The sequence below is a fragment of the Hesperophylax consimilis genome, chromosome 9 (assembly GCF_061612785.1).
Source record: "Hesperophylax consimilis isolate HC1 chromosome 9, BYU_Hcon_1.0, whole genome shotgun sequence".
Lineage (NCBI taxonomy): Eukaryota > Metazoa > Arthropoda > Insecta > Trichoptera > Limnephilidae > Hesperophylax > Hesperophylax consimilis.
In genome coordinates, this window is record NC_142844.1 from 36,389,952 (window position 1) to 36,412,772 (window position 22,821).

The window sequence follows — 22,821 nt, forward strand, 5'->3', positions numbered from 1 at the left end:
GAGGAGAGGAAATTTTAGGATAACATTGTTTACAAAACATTTTGTTGTTGTTTTATATTTGCAGGAGAATATATACATCTATTTCATTGATCATGCCACGAATGGTTATTGAAGTGAAACTTCTTTAGGCGCGTAATGGATTTTCGGGGACGGAGTAAAACCGAGTCAGGATCGACACGAAAATGCGGGTACCCCCACCACCGCTCACCGTTCACTGTCCCTCTCTCACCATATGCGCTTGTTGAGGTGGGGGAGCCGCTCACGAACGTTCTCTCTCTTCTCTTCTTTCCTCTCTCTCAGACACCAGCGAACTGCGCCACGCCAAGCATCAGCTGCTTGGTTAGTATACTGCGTCGTGAGTGTAATACGAGTGAAATACGTAATTGATTGTGGTTCATACGGTTTGGTACAGAATTTCAGTGTTAAAAATGAGTAGTGACGAGATAGAGGTGATGAACACATCAGTGGCACAAGAGGAAATATCCTATCAAATCCATGCTTCGTCGTTGAATTATTTAACCTCTAATTTTCAAACTAACCTAAGAGAGAAAATAGAGATGATGAAATGAAAATAGAGAGAGAGGAATACTAGAAGTTTCACTTCTGTCTTGCGTAGGCTTGACACACCCACTTTTTTTTTATATGAACTCTAATCACTGCTTGTCAATATCATAATTAGGTGCGCTGTACTGAGGTCCTGTTTAATAAGAGTAACAAATGAACCTCGGTCTCCTTTGTTTCCAGTAAAATGTTATGTTTATATTAAAGCACTCACGTTATTTTACCCAATATATAAAATGATTTATTAGATAGTAAATTAATATAACTCACCATTTGAAGGCGGAGGGGAGGGGGACTTCACCATTCTGCTGGGAGGTAAATCTGCAACAAAAAACAACCCTTTATTAGTGAAGGACATACATGGCATAGTGATTGATTTCCTTGATTAGTATTTATTTGATCGTAGGTTTTTTTGTTGGAATTCAGTATAGATAAATAAAATTTAAATTTAAGAATAAATTATTAATTTCAATCGAACAACCAAGCAGAACTGAATAATCCACTTGATTGTGGTTTTTTTTTAATTTTTCGAACAGGTTTTTTTTTTTTTTTAAAAAAAAGAAAGACAAACATTCCCAGGTTACGAATAACCCAACAATGTTTGAAAATCTCCTACTACCACCACAGAAAGAAGTTTTTAGAAGTTAAATTTAGTAAAAAAATAGAAATAAACCCAGCGTTTATAGAAAAGTACACACTCCGGTCCCATTTGAATACCGACTCAACAAACATTAGTTCGTTTTATTCGGTAAGGGTTTTTAGATAGATATCGGTTTCGACGTGTGATCCCAAAAATGCAAAATAAAAACGTTCAGTCACTCGGCAATACATGAAAAGCGACACCTTATCAACACGAAAATGTAATAAAACTATTGCATTTACACGTTATTTTGGTGTGGTGTCTTTAATTTCCCTTGCAGTTTTCCCAGCGGCTGTTTTGCAGATCGGACTATAAGCACCGTATTATATGGACAGTGTATTGAATATTAAATAATGCAGGGGTGTCCGGCAGGAGGCTAGTTTGGGTCGCGGTCGTAAGAAGGCCATCACCTGTCACCGAGATGGGCCCCAGGAGTCGTAAAAGCATCCCTGGCTCCAGCAGGGCTGAGGAAACTACGAGATATTTTTACATTTTACAAAAAGCTGATTCACGTACGGATATTTGTATATTATGCAATTTTGCAAAATGTGCGCAGTAAAATTTTATAAGCCATGAAAATAGAAATTGTCGCGTGTGTAAATTAAAAGTGCATTGAATGTGAACATGTTCGTTGAAGCGGAAAATAATTGATTCGTAGGAAGTTATCCGTACAATTGGTTCGATCTAAGTACCTAGTGGGTAGGTACTTAGATTTTAAAACATTTCGTTATTTGGTAGTTGAGAACATAATAATTCTAAGTTAGAGAGGAAATCCATTCAATGAAGTTATTTATTTCATCATTATTATTTAGCTATGCATAATATTTCTAAGAACCTTTTCCAACCCTCAGAATCGTAAAGGGTCAATTTTCCCCGCAGCAAACCGCTATGATGAAATGAGACCAGTTTGTGGACCGGAGGGATATCGAGAGGAATGTTTTCTTTTCTCACGTCTTTATCCATAATATTCAATCAGTAATTAAGGGAAATTTGAAAATTGTAATCAAACCTACTAATTTTAGTTGTTTGTTGAAATTATTCAGGTTAATTTGCTTTGATTTTGAGTGTCATTTCCAAAATTAGAACTGATTGTGTGAAGAATAATTCAGACAAGCGATAAAGGAGGTACCGAATTATAGTCACAAAATTATTTTATTTTAATTGATTAATTAATTAATAATTCTATTTTTTAAATGTGTATTAATTTTGTTTAAACTTTTAACAGATTCTGTGATTTTTCAAGTTAACTGACGGTATTCATTCGAAAGGTAAATTTCTAATAATTTCTGAATTTGAAAATATTTGTTTTTGAACGTGTATGTATTTTCAGTTTCACAAATCCTACAATAATAATATTCCGTTATTTTTCACGGTTCTGCGCAAGTAAAACTAAGCATTACTTAAAAAATATACCACAATTTATTAAATTGACTAAGGAAGCAGGGCGTTTTATATCTTTGTAATGTTTTCGACGTAAAATATCTTTTGCTTATTTTTTCCAGTATGTTTTATTTCGAGTTGCTTTCTGATGGGGATCTTTTCCCCGTCGAACTGTCGATATGGAGATGGTCCTATTTTAGTACTTTACAATTTGGGTGGTTGGGGTTGAAAAATAATAGCGGTGTGTTGAGAAGTGACCCCCGGGGGAGCCGTTTAAAGTAATACGGCCCTAAAACACTGGTCAGCCCCGGCGGACCCTAATCCTGCTGGGGACACATGCAGTCTCAAACACTGCCCAGTTTGCCCCAGAACACACACGCCACTGGCCGCCGTAAGCCCACGCCACTAGGTAACTTTATCTTCATTTCGAAGATCCGAGTGTCGAAGAGAAAATGCCTAAGGAATGACCACAGTGTTGGATGGATGGTAACGCGTTCAGAAAGTACCTACTACTGTTTTTCCTCCACAAACAGATACATTTTTAAACAAAAAAATATTGAAAGTACACACGTAAATACATAAAATGTTTTTCTACAATAACATCGACTACTGAACTTCTGTCTCTAATTAGTTTTAAGATGTCTTTGAGACGTACACTACATTCAAAATGCTTAATTACAAAACAAATGCAGCGTCTAATTCTACAATTAACCGTGCTCTTCGTAAATTCCATAATATTTGTCTAAATTCTAACATATATATATAATTTGACGGCCGGCATAGTCCAGTGGTAACGCATTGGACTGCCATTCCGAAGGTCGCGGGTTCGAACCCGGCGTGCGCAAATAAATTTTATTTGATTAATTTGTCTTATTTCACAATTAATTAATTAAAATAATATATAGTATATTTGCGGTACGTTCCAGAGTGGAAGATACTACCAGTATCGCCCTGGTGTAAGACCACCATTCAGAATTGAAACGTTGCTCCAAATGGCTTTAGCCGTGTTTAGTGACTAGATCTGAATAGCCAGGTACTTCCCCACCTTCCTCTTTCCCTTCCCCACTTACCTTCAGCCTCACAACATCCCCCAATTGGGGATGCCATAGTCTCACTGGCTCCAGACGGGAGCAGTTGGGACTCTTGTGAGGCATTCACTGTAAAAAAAAAAAAAAATATTTTTTCTGATTCACTGCCCAAATTTAAAATAAGCATCACGTCAATAATATAAATGTTCAATGCGCATACGTATACACAAACACTCACACGTTCACACAAACCCCTGTAAACTACACACGTCACCCGGTAATTATTAAATATAAATACCTTGAAATATTTAATATCAGTAAATTATTTCAAAAGGAATCACGTGAACTTTCATACTGAAATAAAATGACCGATTCATTTTCACATTTAACGATATTATTTGTGTATTGCAAGTTGGAAGTACGTATTATTGGTATGTTCTAGCACACACATGTGAAAAGTCACGGGATAGTCTGAAATCTTGACAAATCAGTTCCAATTTTGAAAATGTGTTAAAAATATTATATTTTAGTTAGGTAACTACTTCATCGCTTGTTCATTCTTCGCACAATCAGTTGGGATTTTGAAAGTAAAATTGAATTCATTGAACCAGACTTCAACCGAAATTAGTAGAAACAGTTCGATTGTATTTATTGATGAACATTGTCGAGTACAGTATAATCACGCATTCACGGCGCTGTTCGGCCTCCCTTGGCGATGCAGCGCCTCCCAGATGCTTGCAGAGGGAAGGGTGAATGAATTCGCTACTTTGATGCGCCACAGAATAGCAGAGACGAGTCAACGCTACCAGTAATCGGAAAATATTCTCGTCCAGGCCGTCGCCCAGTGGCAAGGTGCACCCCTACACCATACATGAAGAATTTTCCTCAAACTATTTTATTTTAGTTATTCGATATTTAACTCTATATCAAATTCATTTATGTGTATGCTTTTATATGGCAGACAGGGTATTGCACTCACCGCTCTGGTCAGTTGAATTAGAAATTATATTATTATTAACAAAAAATGAATTTCAAATTAGTGCAATCTTTACACCAGCTTAGTTTCCGCCTTATCACTGGAGATAACTTACAGTAATGCCTAAAATATTAGAATAATAGCCTTGTTTGGGAATACGATTTGTATGAGAACGCCCATTTTCGCACCCGTTAGTTGGTATTTGGATATATAATTTATTAAGAAGACGTGGTAATAAATGGTTGCCATTTGCTTTCGAATGAGGGCCTCCCGCGTACGGAGGCACCGTGAACATCGACAGTATGCCACCCAACAACCGACACCCAATGGGTTATTTTCACAAACTATGAATACCGTTAAAATATGTAGAAGATTTTAAGTTTATTTTTCGTGTAATTTTAATATTTTCTTTCATAATTAATTATTGATTTCAAAAACCATATAAAACCGCACATTCCTAAACAGTTTCAACTGCCTACGGCTTGATTATGACAAGGAAAACGCCAATGTCTGGTACAACGGCTGTCACTAATGTCACCCGGCGTGAAATCAACGCCGCCGAATTCACAGATATAAACGAACATGTCGTTTTGGCGGCAAATCAAAAAGGTCTCATTTTTAATCGTCGTAGAAAATTTACTCGTCACCTTAAAAATAAAATAAAAATACAGTCATTATCGTAATTTTATACTTAATTTTTTTAGTGAAAATACCCTATTGCTCACACAGCTAACCGCTATTGCCCAGTGGCCAGTACCCAACCAACATTCAGTTGATCTAAATGTGGAGAGATTCCGTCGGATGTGAGATTAAATATTCAGTACCACTTTGCATCCCAGACATTCCGCTTTATGGCTGATATGGAGTGGTCATGACGTCATGGGGCATAAACCCACATTAACTGATACCTTATCACTAAAACACGAAACCGGGAGAAAAACAAACACTTCAACCATTCTAACAGGGAAAACTTAACGAAAATTCTTATTATTCTTTATTACGTCGCTTTAAAATGGAGAATGCCATATATATGTGAGTAGGTTAACACTATAATAGATACTGAAAACATATTTGTTTTATATTTATGTATTCATGCACTGTATTTCCTTCAATTTATTTAGCACGTAAGTTGAAATTATTATTCATGTAAGTTGAAATACTCCTGCGTAATGCGTAACATTATTTAAGTTCAATGAGTTTTTAATTCAAAATTGGAACTACCTTATCCTATAAGACAAATGATAAAGTAGGTACCAGCATAATTTTATTGTTAAAATGCGTATTTTTGTGTTTGACAGATGTTTACATGAATTAATAGACAGAGACAATGCGCGCAGATTCACTGAACTAGGTCCAGTGGACATATTTTGGCGGCCACATACGCATATTCTTTGTGTGGTTATCCTTTTCACAAGCGGTGCTACATTTTTTGGTCGATTGCTATGAATATAACTTGTCTTGAATTTTTATAATGTCATTGGATGGATGATAATTGTGATCATTTTTCAAGATTACAAACATTCGTTGCGCAAATATGTTGTTTTGAAATTGAATAATTCAAATATTTATTTAAGTAGTAATTTCAGATTCACAAATTCCTATATAATAATCACTTGATTTTTCACGAATCTGCGCTAGCCACTATTAACAAGAGGTAGGTTTTGTAATATATATAATTTCAAAAGTCGATATGAACGGAAAAAACTTACATTGCTAATTTATTAAGAATCTCTTCAAATTATTCGTGATTTGGTTAAAAACGGGATTGCAGGCCTTTAACGAATGAATTGATAGGTTTCCTAATAAACTTTCAGTTAAAGACGAATGTGTTATCGTCATGAAAATTCGACTATTTTCACATTTCGTCATTGTCATATTATTAGAACAAATGAACGTGGATGAACCCGTGTTCCGATGTATTAGGAATGAACTAAAGGTTTAATAAGAAGCGGCCTGCAATCCCGTTTTCAATTGGTTTTTAATAAAAAGCAATACTCATTTTTCTCAGTGTGCGGTCAATATCAGGAAATATGATCCTGAAGATGCCCTATACTAAAATGAAGCAGAAAAGATGAAAAAAAAACCTCCGACTTTAAGATAACAATAAATAAATTTTATATATAATTGATAATGCACTTAATTTTTTACGAAGTTATTAATGCACACAAAAATTGGATTCACTGTATTTCTCAATAAACGAATATTGGATTCACTGTTTTTCACAATAAATAAATATTGGATTCACTGTATTTCACAATAAATAAATATTGGATTCAATTAAATAAATATAACAAAGGGATTTATCGATGATTATTTATAACCGATCAAATGCCATAACGGTGGCAGCATTAATTAATTCATAATTCCAACTTGATTCGTGGTAAATATAATTGGAATAAACAGGTGCTATATGAATGGTTCCCATGAAATATTCAATAATTCAATTACAGTCTGACATTTGATACACAATGTATGGAGAGAACAACGGTGGAGTTATACATACAAATGTCAGGCATTTTGCATGCTACGAGTAGCTCCGATATGATTTCAATTACTTTCCCGGTAACGGCCGCCATCGACAACACGACTTTAATGGAATTATAAATTAACCCGCCGCGGTCGGGAAAAGGTTAAACTGATCGATAGATGAGAGAGCCTGCGAAATTTCATGCTTTCGATTAAGTGCTCATAATCGACCATTCATATTCACGAAAGAGAGAAAAACACTGATCTCTTTATAAATTACTAGCTGTAACCCGCCACGCGTTACTATGGCTCAGTCTGTCTGCGCAGACAGATAAAAATAGCGCGTCTTGTAATTATGTCCAACAGATGGCACAGCCTAAAAAAAAACATGTTTTTACCTGTCACAGGTGACATCTATATAATAACTATATTAGATAAAAAACACACGCGTATTCGAATGCAACGTTGTATCAAAATTTCAAAGCAATCGGTGATGAAATAGCTGTAACCTATAAGCTATACCCTTTGTACTCTTTTTGTGCAGTATGTAAATATTTTTTTGAATTTTGAACTTTCGGAGATTTAAGATTTTTATTTATGTAGGTAGATTAATATTTAGAATTGATAATTATATCATCATATTACATTATATCATAATATGATGATATAAGTACATCAAGTAACTTATAGTGTTCAGGAACACATATCCTAGAGAAAAATGAACAGCGCGAGTATTAATTAAGTTCCGGGGGTTGTGTTTGTGCATGGCGATAAGTGCATCTAAGTAAAAGTGGGTGGGTAATTGAGACAAGTTCCCCGTCGCCTAGCAACCCTCTGGTGTGAGGGGGTTGGGTTGGTCCAGCAGGGAGGGGTTGGAGGGGGCAGGAGGACGCGCCATCTTGGAATAGCATATGCAACTCTATAAATGCGACAGTCTATCGGGAATAGCGAAAGTCTCGCTTAATAAATTTATGGTGATCATATTCAGGAATAAAATTTTTCGTGCGAATTTGATGTACTAGCAGCAGTAGTTGAATGAAAAGTATTTAAATTATTTTTCAGGATTTCAGAATTTTCTCGAAAAGTTTTCAAATTGAAGTAAATTAATTTAATGGACAATTCTTCTTCTCATTTTTTTGTATTTATTTAATTTAGTGTTGTTATTTTTTTCATCATCCCTTACACGTAATATAATAGTATCCGGTGTTCTCCCCGGTCGGGGTGTTAGAGTTGTTTGTGTGGGAGGAGGGAGGGGGTGGTCAACCCCAGCAAACTTCTTAGCGGCCGTTAATGTAACGATAACCCATAACTAACTTCTCGCAAGAAAGCTCAGCGCCATTGCTGATATTACTGCATACTAGTATATAGTGCATGTGTAGGTGACGCCTTTGTAACTGCATATTGAATCAGGGACGATTATTCAAAGTTGAAATATAATATAATACGTCACCAGATTAAACCGATGAAAGTCATAGTCATAGGAAATACCGTTAAAGTTATAATTTGAGATTATTAGAAAACAAAAAATATTTGTGGTTTATTTTGCGCTAAGTAGGTAAACTTTTCCTCCAGACCAGGAGAGGTTATTCCGACTTGCAGCGGTGAGAGCTTTTCGCTCTCTCAACAATTAATAGTCCCAACTGTCGCCACCACGCGGCGTTTTCCTTCTTACTACACTGCATACACTGTATATTATAAGAATATATATACAAAATAAAGAGGTCTCCCTCACTAATCATATAGTATTACGGGTGGTATAAGTTATAACTGCAACATAGATATTATATTATCTTCCGTGTGTTCGGCGAGAATATATGTAGGTAGGCATCAGCATGTTTGCTGTGATTGGTTGCATTAGAGCTATAAATTGCGATACCAAAAGTAATTAAAGTCGTAATTAAAACCATTTCTCTATTGAATAAACACGAAATCATGCAAGTATAATAATACGGTATTTAATAATACCTTTTAAATGCCATTTTTATTTAATATTTTATGTGTGCATTAAAAAAGCAAGAAAACGATTTCAAACTGTACTATAGATTTGTATTATTAACTTATGTATTATTATATATTATATTGTCATGTATTATAATGTTATATATTATATTGTCATGTATTATAATGTTATGTATTATTATATTTTATAATATAATCTATTAATATATTATGAACAATTATTTATTATAATCGTACTATATATGTATTATATTAAAACGTATAGTTATATACATACTTTGCGGTAGAATAATGTAATGAATTAATATATAGCATATTGTCATGTATTATAATGTTATGTATTATTATATTTTATAATATAATCTATTAATATATTATTTATTATAATCGTACTATATATGTATTATAATAAAACGTATTGTTATATATATACTTTGCGGTAGAATAATGTAATGAATTAATATATAGCATATTATCATGTATTATAATGTTATATATTATATTGTCATGTATTATAATGTTATGTATTATTATATTTTATAATATAATCTATTAATATATTATGAACAGTTATTTATTATAATCGTACTATATATGTATTATAATAAAACGTATAGTTATATATATACTTTGCGGTAGAATAATGTAATGAATTAATATATAGCATATTATCATGTATTATAATGTTATATATTATATTGTCATGTATTATAATGTTATGTATTATTATATTTTATAATATAATCTATTAATATATTATGAACAATTATTTATTATAATCGTACTATATATGTATTATAATAAAACGTATTGTTATATATATACTTTGCGCTAAACAATAATAAAACCTATGTAATAGGTAGTTATATGCAATGGGATTAAATGGGTGTTTTAATTTTAGGTTACCCAAACAAAAATATGCTGTGAAAGTATTCAGATTTGGAGAAAAACTCTGAAAGAGGTTGTGTAACCTTTGTTTCGTAGCGCGGGCCTCTACGTATTTCTGTAAGGTGCGGGTTTGATTCCGTCGCAGAGCAAAAATATATTCATGGGCTTTGTAATTGGGAATTGATGAAATTTAAGAATAAGGAATAGCGATTAAGGGGTATATTTAAAATAATTCATAATCTGCTCTTTAATAGATCTGAAAAATCAAAGGCTGAAAAATACAATGCTGTATTTGCATGCATTTCTTCGAAGAATTGAGTTTTTATACACACAAAACTATATATTCATTTGCAGATATACGTTTCCTTCATATTTCATATTCATCTTAAAATTTTAAAGCACAATTAACAAAAGTGTTTTTTACTAAAATAATTAAATTAACGACATTTATGAAAGAACAGATTATGAATTATTTTAAGTAGGTATATCCTTAATAAATACATGCACATTAATAAGAAATCATCAAATTTATTAATGTTGTAATAATATCAGCACACCAGTATATTTATTATGAAGGCAGTTCAGGGGAAGATGAAGTGGAGATGGTACCCTTGGGAGAGAGGTGGGGGAGAGAGAAAATGGCGCCCGATGTCATTAATTAATTTCTGGTAAATTGAACTCGCCGCAGGAGAAATATAATGTTTCCATTTCCTGCAGCACAGAGAAGAGTACTTAGTTTTAGATGTAATTTTAAAATCAGCGCACCCTCATACTTACTAACACATAAACTTATAAACCAACTAACTAATTGGTTACCTATTCGAATCTTGGTAGTTCCCACAGCTTTTTTGCCAGTTTTATATATAATATTTATACCGTAATTTTTTTACCATTTATTAGGTGTATTTCGTTGAAAGAATTCGATAAAATACAAGTTTACTAATTTATTGTAATAAATATTAATCAATTCAGAAAAAGCTTAAATAATTAGATATAATGATTGCTAAACAAAGAATTTTATTTTTTATCTGCAATTTTTTTTAAATAATACTTCTTTAGCCAACGTTTCGGATAGCCTTACAGAGTTCATCATAAGGACAGATAATACCAAAAAAATTAATCACCATAATACCTTTTGCCGTGAAAATCTCAAATCATATCAAATCAATACTTAACTGAACTTTACTTAAATCACAACATAGTTTAGAGAGAAACTATAATACAATAAAGACTTCCACATTTACCATACAAGACAGAAAGAGAAAATAAGTAAAAAAAAACACAGAATTGTTTACTGTATAATTGAATCCAAATGTAGAACTTAAAATAATAATAATAATATTTAGATGATTTATATAGCGCTGTTTTTATAAAAAATCACCTCAAGGGCGCTGTACAAATATATAATACATTTATACAATGATCTATCATATTACTAACTATAGACTAGACAAACTTCGATCAACTTATGGCTAACAGATTGCATCCACCGGTTCGTCGATCACTAATACAAAACTATATGTACAATGCATTTGATCAACGAATGTGATGGTGCTAATGGACATATATTACTATTTATTTACATTATATACAGGCAGATAATATACCTAGATTAAGACAATTCAAAAAAATTTTTAAATTAATAAATTATGAACCTATTTTTACATTTAGACCACAGTAAGTGTCTATTTTAAGTAAAATAAACAATATATATTAATTGAAAACCGCATTAATTTAACGATTTTTAAGAATTATGAAAAATTATTAAATTGATTCGTATCTCTACCCCGGTTAAAAGTATAAATACCTACCTATACCTGTCGGCGATCCAGTTATAAAATTCATAATTACATTATACTACTTATGAATTACAATATGACCTAAAAGATCGCTCAAAGCTGCACTTTGATGATATCGCTTTCCTAAGGCGGATTATTCAAATTGCTTTGGAATAACAATAAGCTACACCAGTGTGTATAGTGCGGAGAGGGGTCAATTCAATCAGATTATAGCGCAAAGAGTATTTTAGCCGTTCATTTTCATTATTTTAGTAAATTAGTGCAATCATATTAATGTGCTTGGATTCATTGAAATAAACGAGAATTGACAGTGAAGAGAACATATAAATAGAATTGTGCAGAGAACAGTGAAGACAACATATAAGAATAATAACTACAGGCCGCCTCAGAATAGGAAACCCTAGTTATATTTATACTTTAATTTATACCTACATCATGTACAAACTTTGCAATTGAAACTAATAAAAAAAAAAACTATGTACATTCCAGCATGACGTTTATCAATCAAATGCACTGTACATATAAATAGCTTTGTATTAGTGATCGACGAACCGGTGGAAGCAATCGGTTAGACGTAAATTGACAATAGTTTGACTAGTCTAAAGTTAGTAAAAACTTAGATCATTATAGAATTGAATTATATATTTGTACAACGTTCCTGAGGTGATTTTGCACAAAAACGGTGCTGTACAAATCATCCAAATATTATTACTATAGTAAAACTACATAGAATTATATTAAATTAATCTTTCATTCGAAAAAACAATTTTGGGGAGAATAGGTAAATTTAAAAATTGATTAAAAATAATAATAAATTCATGTAGCCATAAGTTGATAATAGTTTGACTAGTCTAAAGTTAGTAAAAACGTAGATCATTGTAGAAATGTATTATACATATATTTGTACAGAGCCCGCGAGGTGATTTTGCAAAAAAAACGGCGTTAAATAAATCATCCAAATATTATTATTATCGTAAAACTACAAATAATTATATTGAATTAATCCTTCATTGAAGATGAGCTTAGAAAAAACGATTTTGGGGAGAATAGGTAAATTTAAAAAATGATTAAAAGTAGTAATAAATTCGGAAGGTAATTAATAAATAACTGAAGAAAACATTTGTATATTACAAAACTAAGAACAAACGTTATTATTACTGTTTTAGGATTGGTTCCAGGAGTTCAGGAATAAACTGTACAAATTTAATAGGTATTTATTTATATAGGTGCATACATATTATGAAGGATTTATTAGGATGAAAATATGTATTCTTTGTATAGGTTAGACACTAATAAAAACATAATAAAGAGGTTGGCATGTTCATAATTATAAAAGTTGATTTATACAGCGTAGTTTTCTGAAGGCTTACCTCAAGTTTTGTTGTAAATTAATTTGGTCAAACTGCAGAAAGTTCTAATGATTAATTTTATAATGTCACATTCACCAAATTAATAATTTTCAAAACATTATTAAAATAATATTCGTGACTGAATCATGTATGATGTAAATTATTATTTACTATAAATTCTGTGGAGAAAAACGAAATCTTTTAAACAGTGTACATTTGCAACATAAAAGCATTTTTGTTGTTGTTGTTGACATAATTGAATGTTGATGTAATTGGACTCACGATAAGCAGTGTAGGGCGGCATGAAAGCGGCCTTGCTGAGCAGGACCTGGTTGTTGTTGCGCTCCGGGGGCGGCTTCAAGTTCAGCTGGCCCCGCATCTTGCACGACGATAGCATCACCATTGTTTTTATTTATATCAAAAAGATTTATTTAAAACAAAAAAAACGACACGAAACGAAACGATGAAAATAAATAAGTAATTCACTAATTTGATTATAAAACAATTTTGCGATTAGTAAAAGTTCGAAACACTTTTGACGTAAACACGAGTGCGTGGTTTAGTGTTTAGTGAGAGCGCAGCTCTTGCTGTAGTACGTTCCGGCTCGACACCCCGTTAGGGAATAAAAGGGTGTTCCTTGTAGTGAGTTCTCGGAGCGGGCAGCGTCTCGCTCCCCGGTCACAAGGCACCCCCCTCCAATCGCAGTACGGCGCGGTGTCGATCTCGCATACTAATATACTAATAGCGGTTGGGTAGGTACCGCCGGTGATTGCGTAGCGGGTAGGTACTGTACAGCACAACGCACAGGAGTAGGCCCAGCCGGAAATGTGAGTTTCTTTAAAAAATCCCAATTTAAGAAGTTTTCGCGTTACCCCTTGCTGGCATTATTGCGCGAACGACAAAACCCGAATAAGAAACACGCAGGTAGAATTGTCTGGATTTCGCAATAAAACCTTCCCCCATCATGCAATTCTCTGTATAAATTTCGGTGTATTTTTTATGCATCTTTGTTATTCGGGAACATTAATAAGGGTAGTGCCTTAACAGCACGCCACCAACTGCCGGGTTGGGATCCCATTTTTTTCAGAATTTTACGCATTTTTTTGGCGTCACCCATTATTTTCCCTACCTGAGTGTATTTTTTTTCGCATTAACTAGATCAACCGAAAAACACATTTAAAAGCTGCTTAATTTTATTCGTTTTTTCTGAAGAATTCTGCTGCGTTATTATTTTTATTTCACCCCTAACATTTTTACCTGCAGTTTTTTTGTGTTCGGATTTTATATTTGTTTCTTAGTATTTTGTCTAAAAAGAGTTTTTTTCGGAAAGAGTGAATTTGATGATCCTAGGATAAGACGGGCTTGCTTGGCACCCGGGCGCGGGGGAGCAGGGGGCGCCACCGCCAGCCACCAGCATTGTGGCCTGACAGCCTGACAACTGATAAACATTTTAGGACATAATAATTATAAACAGATTTATGAGTGCCAGTCACAGCTAAAGCTGTCTGTTTTCAAGCATTTTGTTGGCGCTTATTACGGTTTTTTTCAAAATTTATTAACTCCTGAATTTTTTTTTATTTTTTTTATTTTATTTGTTTTTGGGGTATTATGCCGTGTTGCGCTAACTCCTTCTTTAGCCAACGTTTCGGACAGCATTGCAGTGTCCATCATCAGGGCAGATGTCTTATTAATATAGTTACTTATTAGTTAGTTAGCGCAACACGGCATAATACCCCAAAAACAAATAACAAAAATACTTTTGGCCGTGAAAATCTTAAATCATATAACTCCTGAATTATTTATAATTCACGTAACATTTTGGTTTCTTAGCACGGATATAGAATTCAGGTAAGGATATATATATATTTAGAAGTGTTAAAACATCTTCTTCGCGTATATGTTGTAAGAATGGGTGATAAAGACAGGTTTCTGAACCAAGAATAATAAATAACACAAGCAGAATAAGCTGCCAAATAACAGAAATAAGATAATTTTTTTAAAGCCCTCGACTGAAAATCCGGAATCGCGGGTTAAAATTTTGGCGTGCACAAGTAAATTTTACTTGATTAATTTGTGTAATTTCACAATTTATTCATTTGAAATGTCAGTATCGCCCTGCTGTAAATCGAAAAGTTACTTAAAATGGCTTTAACCATGTTTGGTGACTAGATATGAATAAACAAGTACCCTTCCCACCTTCCTCTTCCCCAACACCTACCCCTTGCCATACCTTCAGCCTCATAACATCCCCCACTTGTCAAAGTCTCACTGGCTATAGACGGTTGGGAGTAGTTGGGACTCTAGTGCGGTATACAAAAAATAGCTTATTCTATAAAATGAGATACTAAAACTTTTTCACGTGCGATTTTTTTAAAAGGAAGTTTCCCAAAATATTTTCAGATTTTTTTTTTCCTCATATTTTCTTCCGTTTTTGCTTTCAGTAGTTTGAATTTATAAACTTTCTCTTATTGTTATTATTGATAACCATATCCATATAACATAATTTATTATAATAATTTTGCGTTATAACACTGTTTTGAACGCTAGTAAATAAAATATGAATTACGTGCGTACAAGCAAGAACATTTTTTTTAACTTCACATGTAGTTGTCCGCAGTCGAGGGATAAATTGGTAGGATAATGCATCCTTAATCGGACTGTTGATCAGTTTTATAAATTGTTAAATACATTGCCGTATTGACTAACAGTTTATTGTTGATTCAAATGAAGTGTATTTGTTAACGGTAAATGCGGGTTCGTATCCCCAATGCAGTAATGTGTCGGTGATATCTACCCGTTATCGACTACCAAGTATCGACCATAGTTAATTCTTTAATTAGGAAATTAATTGAACAATAGTACATGAGTTACAAATTCACGGATAAGGGTCCTGTATTCGACCTTTCATATAAATTATGCTTTTTTACAATATTTTTCATTGATTGATTTTTTTAATTATAAATGATTTGTACCTATTCCCACTATACAAAGTACGAAATAAATCATATTCAAAGAGAAATTTATTTCTATAAATATAAATGATGATAAAAATCTTATCAAATTAAAGTTTAATTTATTTTTGGGGTATTATACGGTGTTGCTTTACCTTCTTCTGTAGCCAATGTTTCGGACAGCATTACAGTTCTCATCATCGGGGCAGATGTGTAAAAACTTACGAAATAAAATTATTTTCATTTTCTATTCCAAGTGTATTTCTTTTGTTCAAATTTCTTAGGTTTAATCTCGACAAGTAAAGTCAGATTTTGTGATTTTTTTAAGAGTCTGCTCTTTTTCAATTTTTAAGGAAGCGTTATTATAATAATAGTTGAATAATTTATATAGCGCCGTTTATGTGAAAAGCCACTTCAGGGTTTATTTTACTAGGTTAACTAACTAAGCAACACGCCGTTACCTCGCAGGAGTAGGCAGAGAAGACGGACCGCAAAAAAACTCTGTCTTGGCACACACTCTTTGCCTCATTCACATTCATACATCGTCTCATAACTAACGTAACTGAGGTTACTAACTAGATTTACTAAAGACTCATTTGGAAGGGAAATTTCTGATCGTCTTTCTAATTAGTTAACAAATAAATATTATTATATTACGAAGAAAAATGACAATGTTTGTTTATGAGAGGATGCTGAGGCAAATATTTTATAAATTAGTTTCCCCGCAGGGTATGCAGAGAGGACGGACCGCCAAACAACTAGGTCTTTCACATTAATACATCGTCTCATACATACTCTTATATTATTCTGACTCTTGAAATGGCCCGACTCAAGTATCTGATTCAATCGATCGTGTCATGTCTTCCTCGGGCGTCCCCGACTTCTGCTACTATTCGCATTTGTATCATAAACCTTTCTTACACTCCTTTCTTCGCTTATTCGCTCTAAATGTTGAAACCATCTAAGCGTCCATTTTTTAATCTTCTCAAGCTTCTCAAATTCTAATATAATTTTAATATCCCGTGATTCTTCGCACTTGCAAATATGGAGATTGAGCAGAACCAACGATGGTTTAATGTTCACTAGTGTTAACAATGTTCAGTGTTTAGTGTGTCCAATGTTGAGCGTGTCCGGGGTTCGGGGTTCGGCCGCCATTACAGTTTGTTGCCGCTGGCTGCAGTAAATTTTCCGCGCCAAATAATCTGTTAATTAGTTGGCCCCGGCGCTGACTGGGGCAGGGTGGCATGGCGCCCGCGTCCTCCTAACTAACCGCCCGATATATTATTTCTCAGCTTAATGGCGTCGTGCACATTCAATTATAAAACGGATTTGCTAAATAATTTGTCAAACGAGAATGCTGCGGCCATTGAGCGGTACAACTTACTGTATACGCGGCCATCGGCTACCAACTCAAAACACTCAATTAAATGTTTATGAAAAACTGTGCGATTATTGCACAGGAGAAATAATAAACTAGCTCACCGTCGATTGAAATAAAATGATATCATTCAGGTTCTATAAAATCGTGTTCCAGATCTTCGAAAAATATTAATTCGGTTGTGTATATATAAATCCGGATGAATGAACTCTAGCACTCGAATTAGCTTTGTTTAAGTGTAATCAGTAATTGTTGGGATAAATTCAGATAAGCCATTGAGTACCTACCTACAATATTTAAACAGAATTTTATTTTAATTGTCGTTTTAAAAAATTGTACTTTAATATAATAGTGACTTTTTAACAGGTCTGTGCTAATTCTAGTTTTTCTAAAAAAAAAATTGTTTACATTTAAGGCGATGCCATACGTAGTAATGCAAATTCATGTGTTTTTGGTTTGAAAATTTGGTCGCCTAGAAATGTTTCAGATGCTTTAATGAAATATTGCGAGTAGAATATATCTTGGCCTAATAATGCACTACGTCGTGTAATATTTTAAATTGAGCCTCTATCAATAACAACCCTTACGTAGATGGCGATAAGGTTTAAATTTCCGCTTAACACCATCCGCCTGTTTTGATTTATGCAAGATAAAAACGTTGCCAAAAAGTGCCTTTTATTTTATTTTGTGGATGTTCAGGCATAAATATTCCATTTTTTTCCGATCATTTTATAAATAACTTAATTTGCCACATTATACAATAAAATCATAACCGAAAATGGGTTCGTAAGTAGGAGATTTTGAACATCATAGCAGTTTTCATAGGACTATACATTATTTTTTTCTGGGATTATAAAAAGATTATTTAAAAAAAAAATTATTTCAAAGGCCAAGATGTATTCTACTCGCAGTATTTAATTAAAGCATCTGAAACATTTCTAGACAATCAAATTTTCAAACCAAAAACACATGATTTTGCATTACTACATATGGCATCGCCTTAATAATATATTTAAACGTAAGCTTGCATTTTTTACTTCCACTTAACAATAAAATTGACTAACTACAATAAAATTTAAATTTAACAGGGCATTTAAAATGCAAACATAACTAGAACAAGCACGCAACAGTGTCAGAAAACCTAGATTACGAACAGTTTAATTATGGGTGTACAATATTATGTAGATATGACATTATACAAGTGTGACACTGTTAAGTATAAGCTTGTATATACATATATGGACACGTGTAGTTAGAAGTATAAAGAGAGATTCCACGAAAGGCTAAGAATATAATATTGCCGGTATAAACGTAATAACGCCTTTCATCATCACGGCGTAACTTTTAGTCCGAGATTATTTACTACCGCCGGCAAATACAGATGTTTCCACGTTTTATATTTCTGATTCTTTATTTATTATATTCCTAGTAATTAAATGTACGATAAATATTTGCTTTTACTGCCAAAACCATTATGGGAGAGAACTTTCATCGTTTTCGTTAAGCGTATATTATGTTATGATATTGCCCTTCGGATAATATGGCTATTGACATTTTTAGTGGTACTTTTGTTTAGCCCGTGTTTGTCCCGGGGCGTATGTATGTAATATAGTATTATTGCAGTAGGAGGGAAACAATTAACAAAGAGAATACACGGGATATATTTAGTCGAAATATTGTTCGATGGGGTGAAATGCTTAACGGCATTTTCTTCCCCCGTTACCGCCATCGTCTCCAGGCTTTGGCCATAGCTCCAGCCACCGTCTCGTGAGAACATTACCTACCTAGCGCTAAATCATTTCAGCTCTGCCGGCAATCTCTAATTACTCTCCAATCAATAAATACAACACAACATTGCTTACAACTTACAACTTAGAACGTATTTATTTTACGGAAAATACGCCACTGTACTAATTAAAAGTTATATAAATATGAGCTTCAGATATGTACTTTTCGAATGGTTATAAATGTAGAAATATTAAAAAAAGAAATAAGATATGATATATTTTTTAAGTTTTTATGAGAGAAGGTAGGTACTATAGATTTTATAATAGTACCAACTGCTTCCAACATTCTGGAGCCTGTAAAATTGTGACATCCCCATTTGTGAGGTTAAAGGTAGTGGTGAAGGGAAGGAGATGAGAAAAAGGAAGGCGGGGAAGTACCTGATTATTTAGATCTAGTCACCAAATACGGCTAAAGCCATATCAAGCAATGCTTCAATTCTGAATTATGATTTTACACCAAGGCGATATTCAAATCATCCACCACTCTTTATAAATTAAATAAATAAAATTAACTTGCGCACGCCGGGATTTGACCCGCCATCTCCGGGTTTGTAGCCAAGGATAACCACTCAACCAAGTCGTCGCGTTTGTCACACTTATAATATTGAATCGCCACTGTCCTGGTTGCAATGAAAAAAAACTGTCCTATAAATCTAACCTAACATGTTTAAGCTAGCTTTTTCATCATTTTTCATGACTTTCTATCACATTTCAAGAGTATGTTGAAGTGTCTTTAATTGCCACTGTTAACCATAAGTTAATAATAGTTTGTCTAGTCCAGTCATTCCCAAAAGTTGATTTCAACCTGCAAGAAGTCCATGGCAATTAAAAAAAATAGCGTGTGCATGAGATGTAAATAGGGGTAGACGAGAGTGTAACTTGCACATTTGATACCAGTAGCAACGCGTTACGCCCATATGCTCAATAGCAAAGTTTGACCAAACTTGTACTTTACGAGTACTTATAAATACGATTGCCAGAGGTAAACACTAGTCCAGGAATGTGATGTCGAATACGCGATACGAAAAAACTTTGGAGAGTTATTCTTCGAAAAACCCTAGCCACCCCCTCCCCATGGATTTAAAAATATTATGGGAAATCCAGCACTGCGCAAACGAGAATACTTCATGCAAACCCATTCTTAAATCTGGGAAAATTATAGACCGAAATCTAAGAAAAAAAATGCAGGTATACCATCAATCAACGGGGTTTACCTAAAACAGAAAAAAATCGGGACGCGGTCTACGGGACAAAAAAGTTTGGGGACCTCTGGTCTAGTCTATAGTTGGTAATAAGATTGTGCGAAATATACTGTATATTTGTACAGCGCCCTTGAGGTGATTTTTCGCAAAAGCGGATCTATAAAAATCATTCAAATATTATTATTGATAATTATTGTACATTTCCATTGTAATTGAACATTCGGTTGACAAATTGCTTAATTGCCTCAATTTAACCGGATAGTACTTTTGAAGAACAATCAAAAAATAATGAATGCACCCGTTTTGTCGTGCAGGTAGCGCGGATCGCACAGGAGACAATCAGCAGTCAACAGTCAGTCAGCCCGCGAGGGATGCTCGGCTCTTAGCTCGGCGCAGCTTGTCCTTAACAATCGTCATCAATAGATCTGTGGACGGTCTGACTCTGACTCTGACTGTGTGGGTTGTGGCTGCCCTATACTCCTACTGATGTGCGGAAATGTGCGCGTGATCAACTGAAAGGATGAATGGAATAATGGCATCCCACACTCACACACACTCATCGACCCGATATACACACTTTCACGGACACACGTGGGTGACACGCGATCTCTAACTCTTTCGTACACCTTGACATTCGGATGAAATCGAAAAGGTGCAAAGTCGTAGATGACGCAGGAACATTTAAAATGAAACTTCAATCAAATCCGCACGCGTTTGAATTGTGATGCAATCAAATTACAGAGGGTGATTACCAATAATCACCACAAATTAGAATCAAGAGAGTGGCAAATATTTGTATATTAATAATACACTTTATCACATTTTTATTCTGATGTATTATTAATAAAGAGCCATATGTCCTATATCATTAAATACGTGTCACTAGAGCCAGTAACCAATCATGGTTAACCCTAATATCCTTGGTGCTTTATCACCCTTTCCCTACCTCAATAAAGGGCGTATGCATACATCGTAGAAACAGACTTGTGAATGAGTTTTTTATGTAGCCGAGTTAAATCACACAGTGCATTGGTCCTTGCGCCCCGAGGGATGCAAATGAGACCCCTCGAGGTTTTAGAAGGGTTGCAAGAAACATTGAAATGAATATATACATATATATTTTAAATGCTGGTGAAGGGGTGAAAAAAAGGAAATCTAAATTGGCTTTTTATGGTTTAAATTTTAGAGGGTGCCACTTATGTATGGTGGTGAAACGATTTATACGAACTCCCTCGAGGAGCTTCCTGATAAAATATATTTGTGCTACATTGATACTGTATATTAAGAGGTGGTTTGAAGTAAACACTCGAGGGATTATACAATATAAATAGTTGAATACTCGGTAGAAATAGCGCGTGTACGTAAATACTTTAATTTTAAGAGGCGCAGTGCATAATAATATATAGAGAAAAGTCACCACGAAAATCTTTTTGTAGATATTTAGTACATCGCACGTACTTTCACCGAATTCATTTTAAAATAATAAATAATATGAAAATTAGCAGGTATGGGAAAACTAGGGTCGAGGTGAAGGGTTTGGCGGTTACTCGACTGTGCGTCATATGAAATAATGTTTTCTTAAATAATTTTTGAAAAAATAAACAAATTAAAAGGTTAAAAAACCAAAGTTAAAAAAAGGAATAAATTTATTCTCATTTTTTACTCCAAATAATGTCAGGAATCACCGGTTATAGTAAGTCAAGTACGTTACTTAATACCCTGTATATTATTACTAAGAAATGGTTGCGGGGATTATATGAATACAAAACAGTTTCCTAAAATTAATGTTCATTTGCAGATCAATCGAAAATTATAGTTCTTTTGAGAAGGTTGCCGAATTTTTATAGCTCGTGGTAACTGAAACTGTTTGAGGTAGGTACTTTGTAATTCATCGATTCGATAGAAAAATATTCGTAAATAAAGTTGTTCGTAAATGTATTCATCCCATCGCTGACCGGCGAGAGTGGGTGGGTGGGTGGTTGGGTGAGGGGCAGGTGGTGGGGGGAAACATTTCCATATCAAAGCCTCACCGCGGAGCCTTTTAAGTAAATACTCGGCCACCGGCGGGAAAAAACGTTTTTCATATTCCTCCCTTTCGGTCCAAAGTGGAAAAGAGAGTTTCTTTGAGTCCCCGTCCCGTCCGGGTAGACTCGCCGCCGGATTGTTGAATATATGTATTGCCTGCATAATGTATTTAGACCTTAGAGGTAATAACAGGTGTAGCCTTTCGCAGGAATATTAAAACTTTAACAAGGCATGAGGAGTGAAACGGGTTTTGCGGGTTAAACTATTTTTTAATGGAACCGCAGGGAACTAACGGGGATTAATTACACCGAGCAACGCTCACTGAATTAAATAAACAGCTGTTTTATTTATGAATTCAACAATTATTTTTTAACTGCACGATATCCCTCTTAAGTCGCTAATAGCGCGTTTTACGCTTGTGTTCCGGACAGC

At 34.0% G+C, this 22,821-nt stretch overlaps 1 protein-coding gene across 1 annotated transcript in view; it reads right to left on the reverse strand.

The window, feature by feature from the left end:
* The window catches only part of LOC149421295 (uncharacterized), a 160,327-nt gene that overhangs the window by 20,883 nt on the left and 116,623 nt on the right, over positions 1-22,821 (reverse strand). Inside the window, exon 4 of the mRNA XM_089635462.1 lies at positions 832-882. Within this exon, the coding sequence (XP_089491588.1) occupies positions 832-882 (51 nt within the window). The remainder of the gene's footprint in view (positions 1-831; positions 883-22,821) is intronic.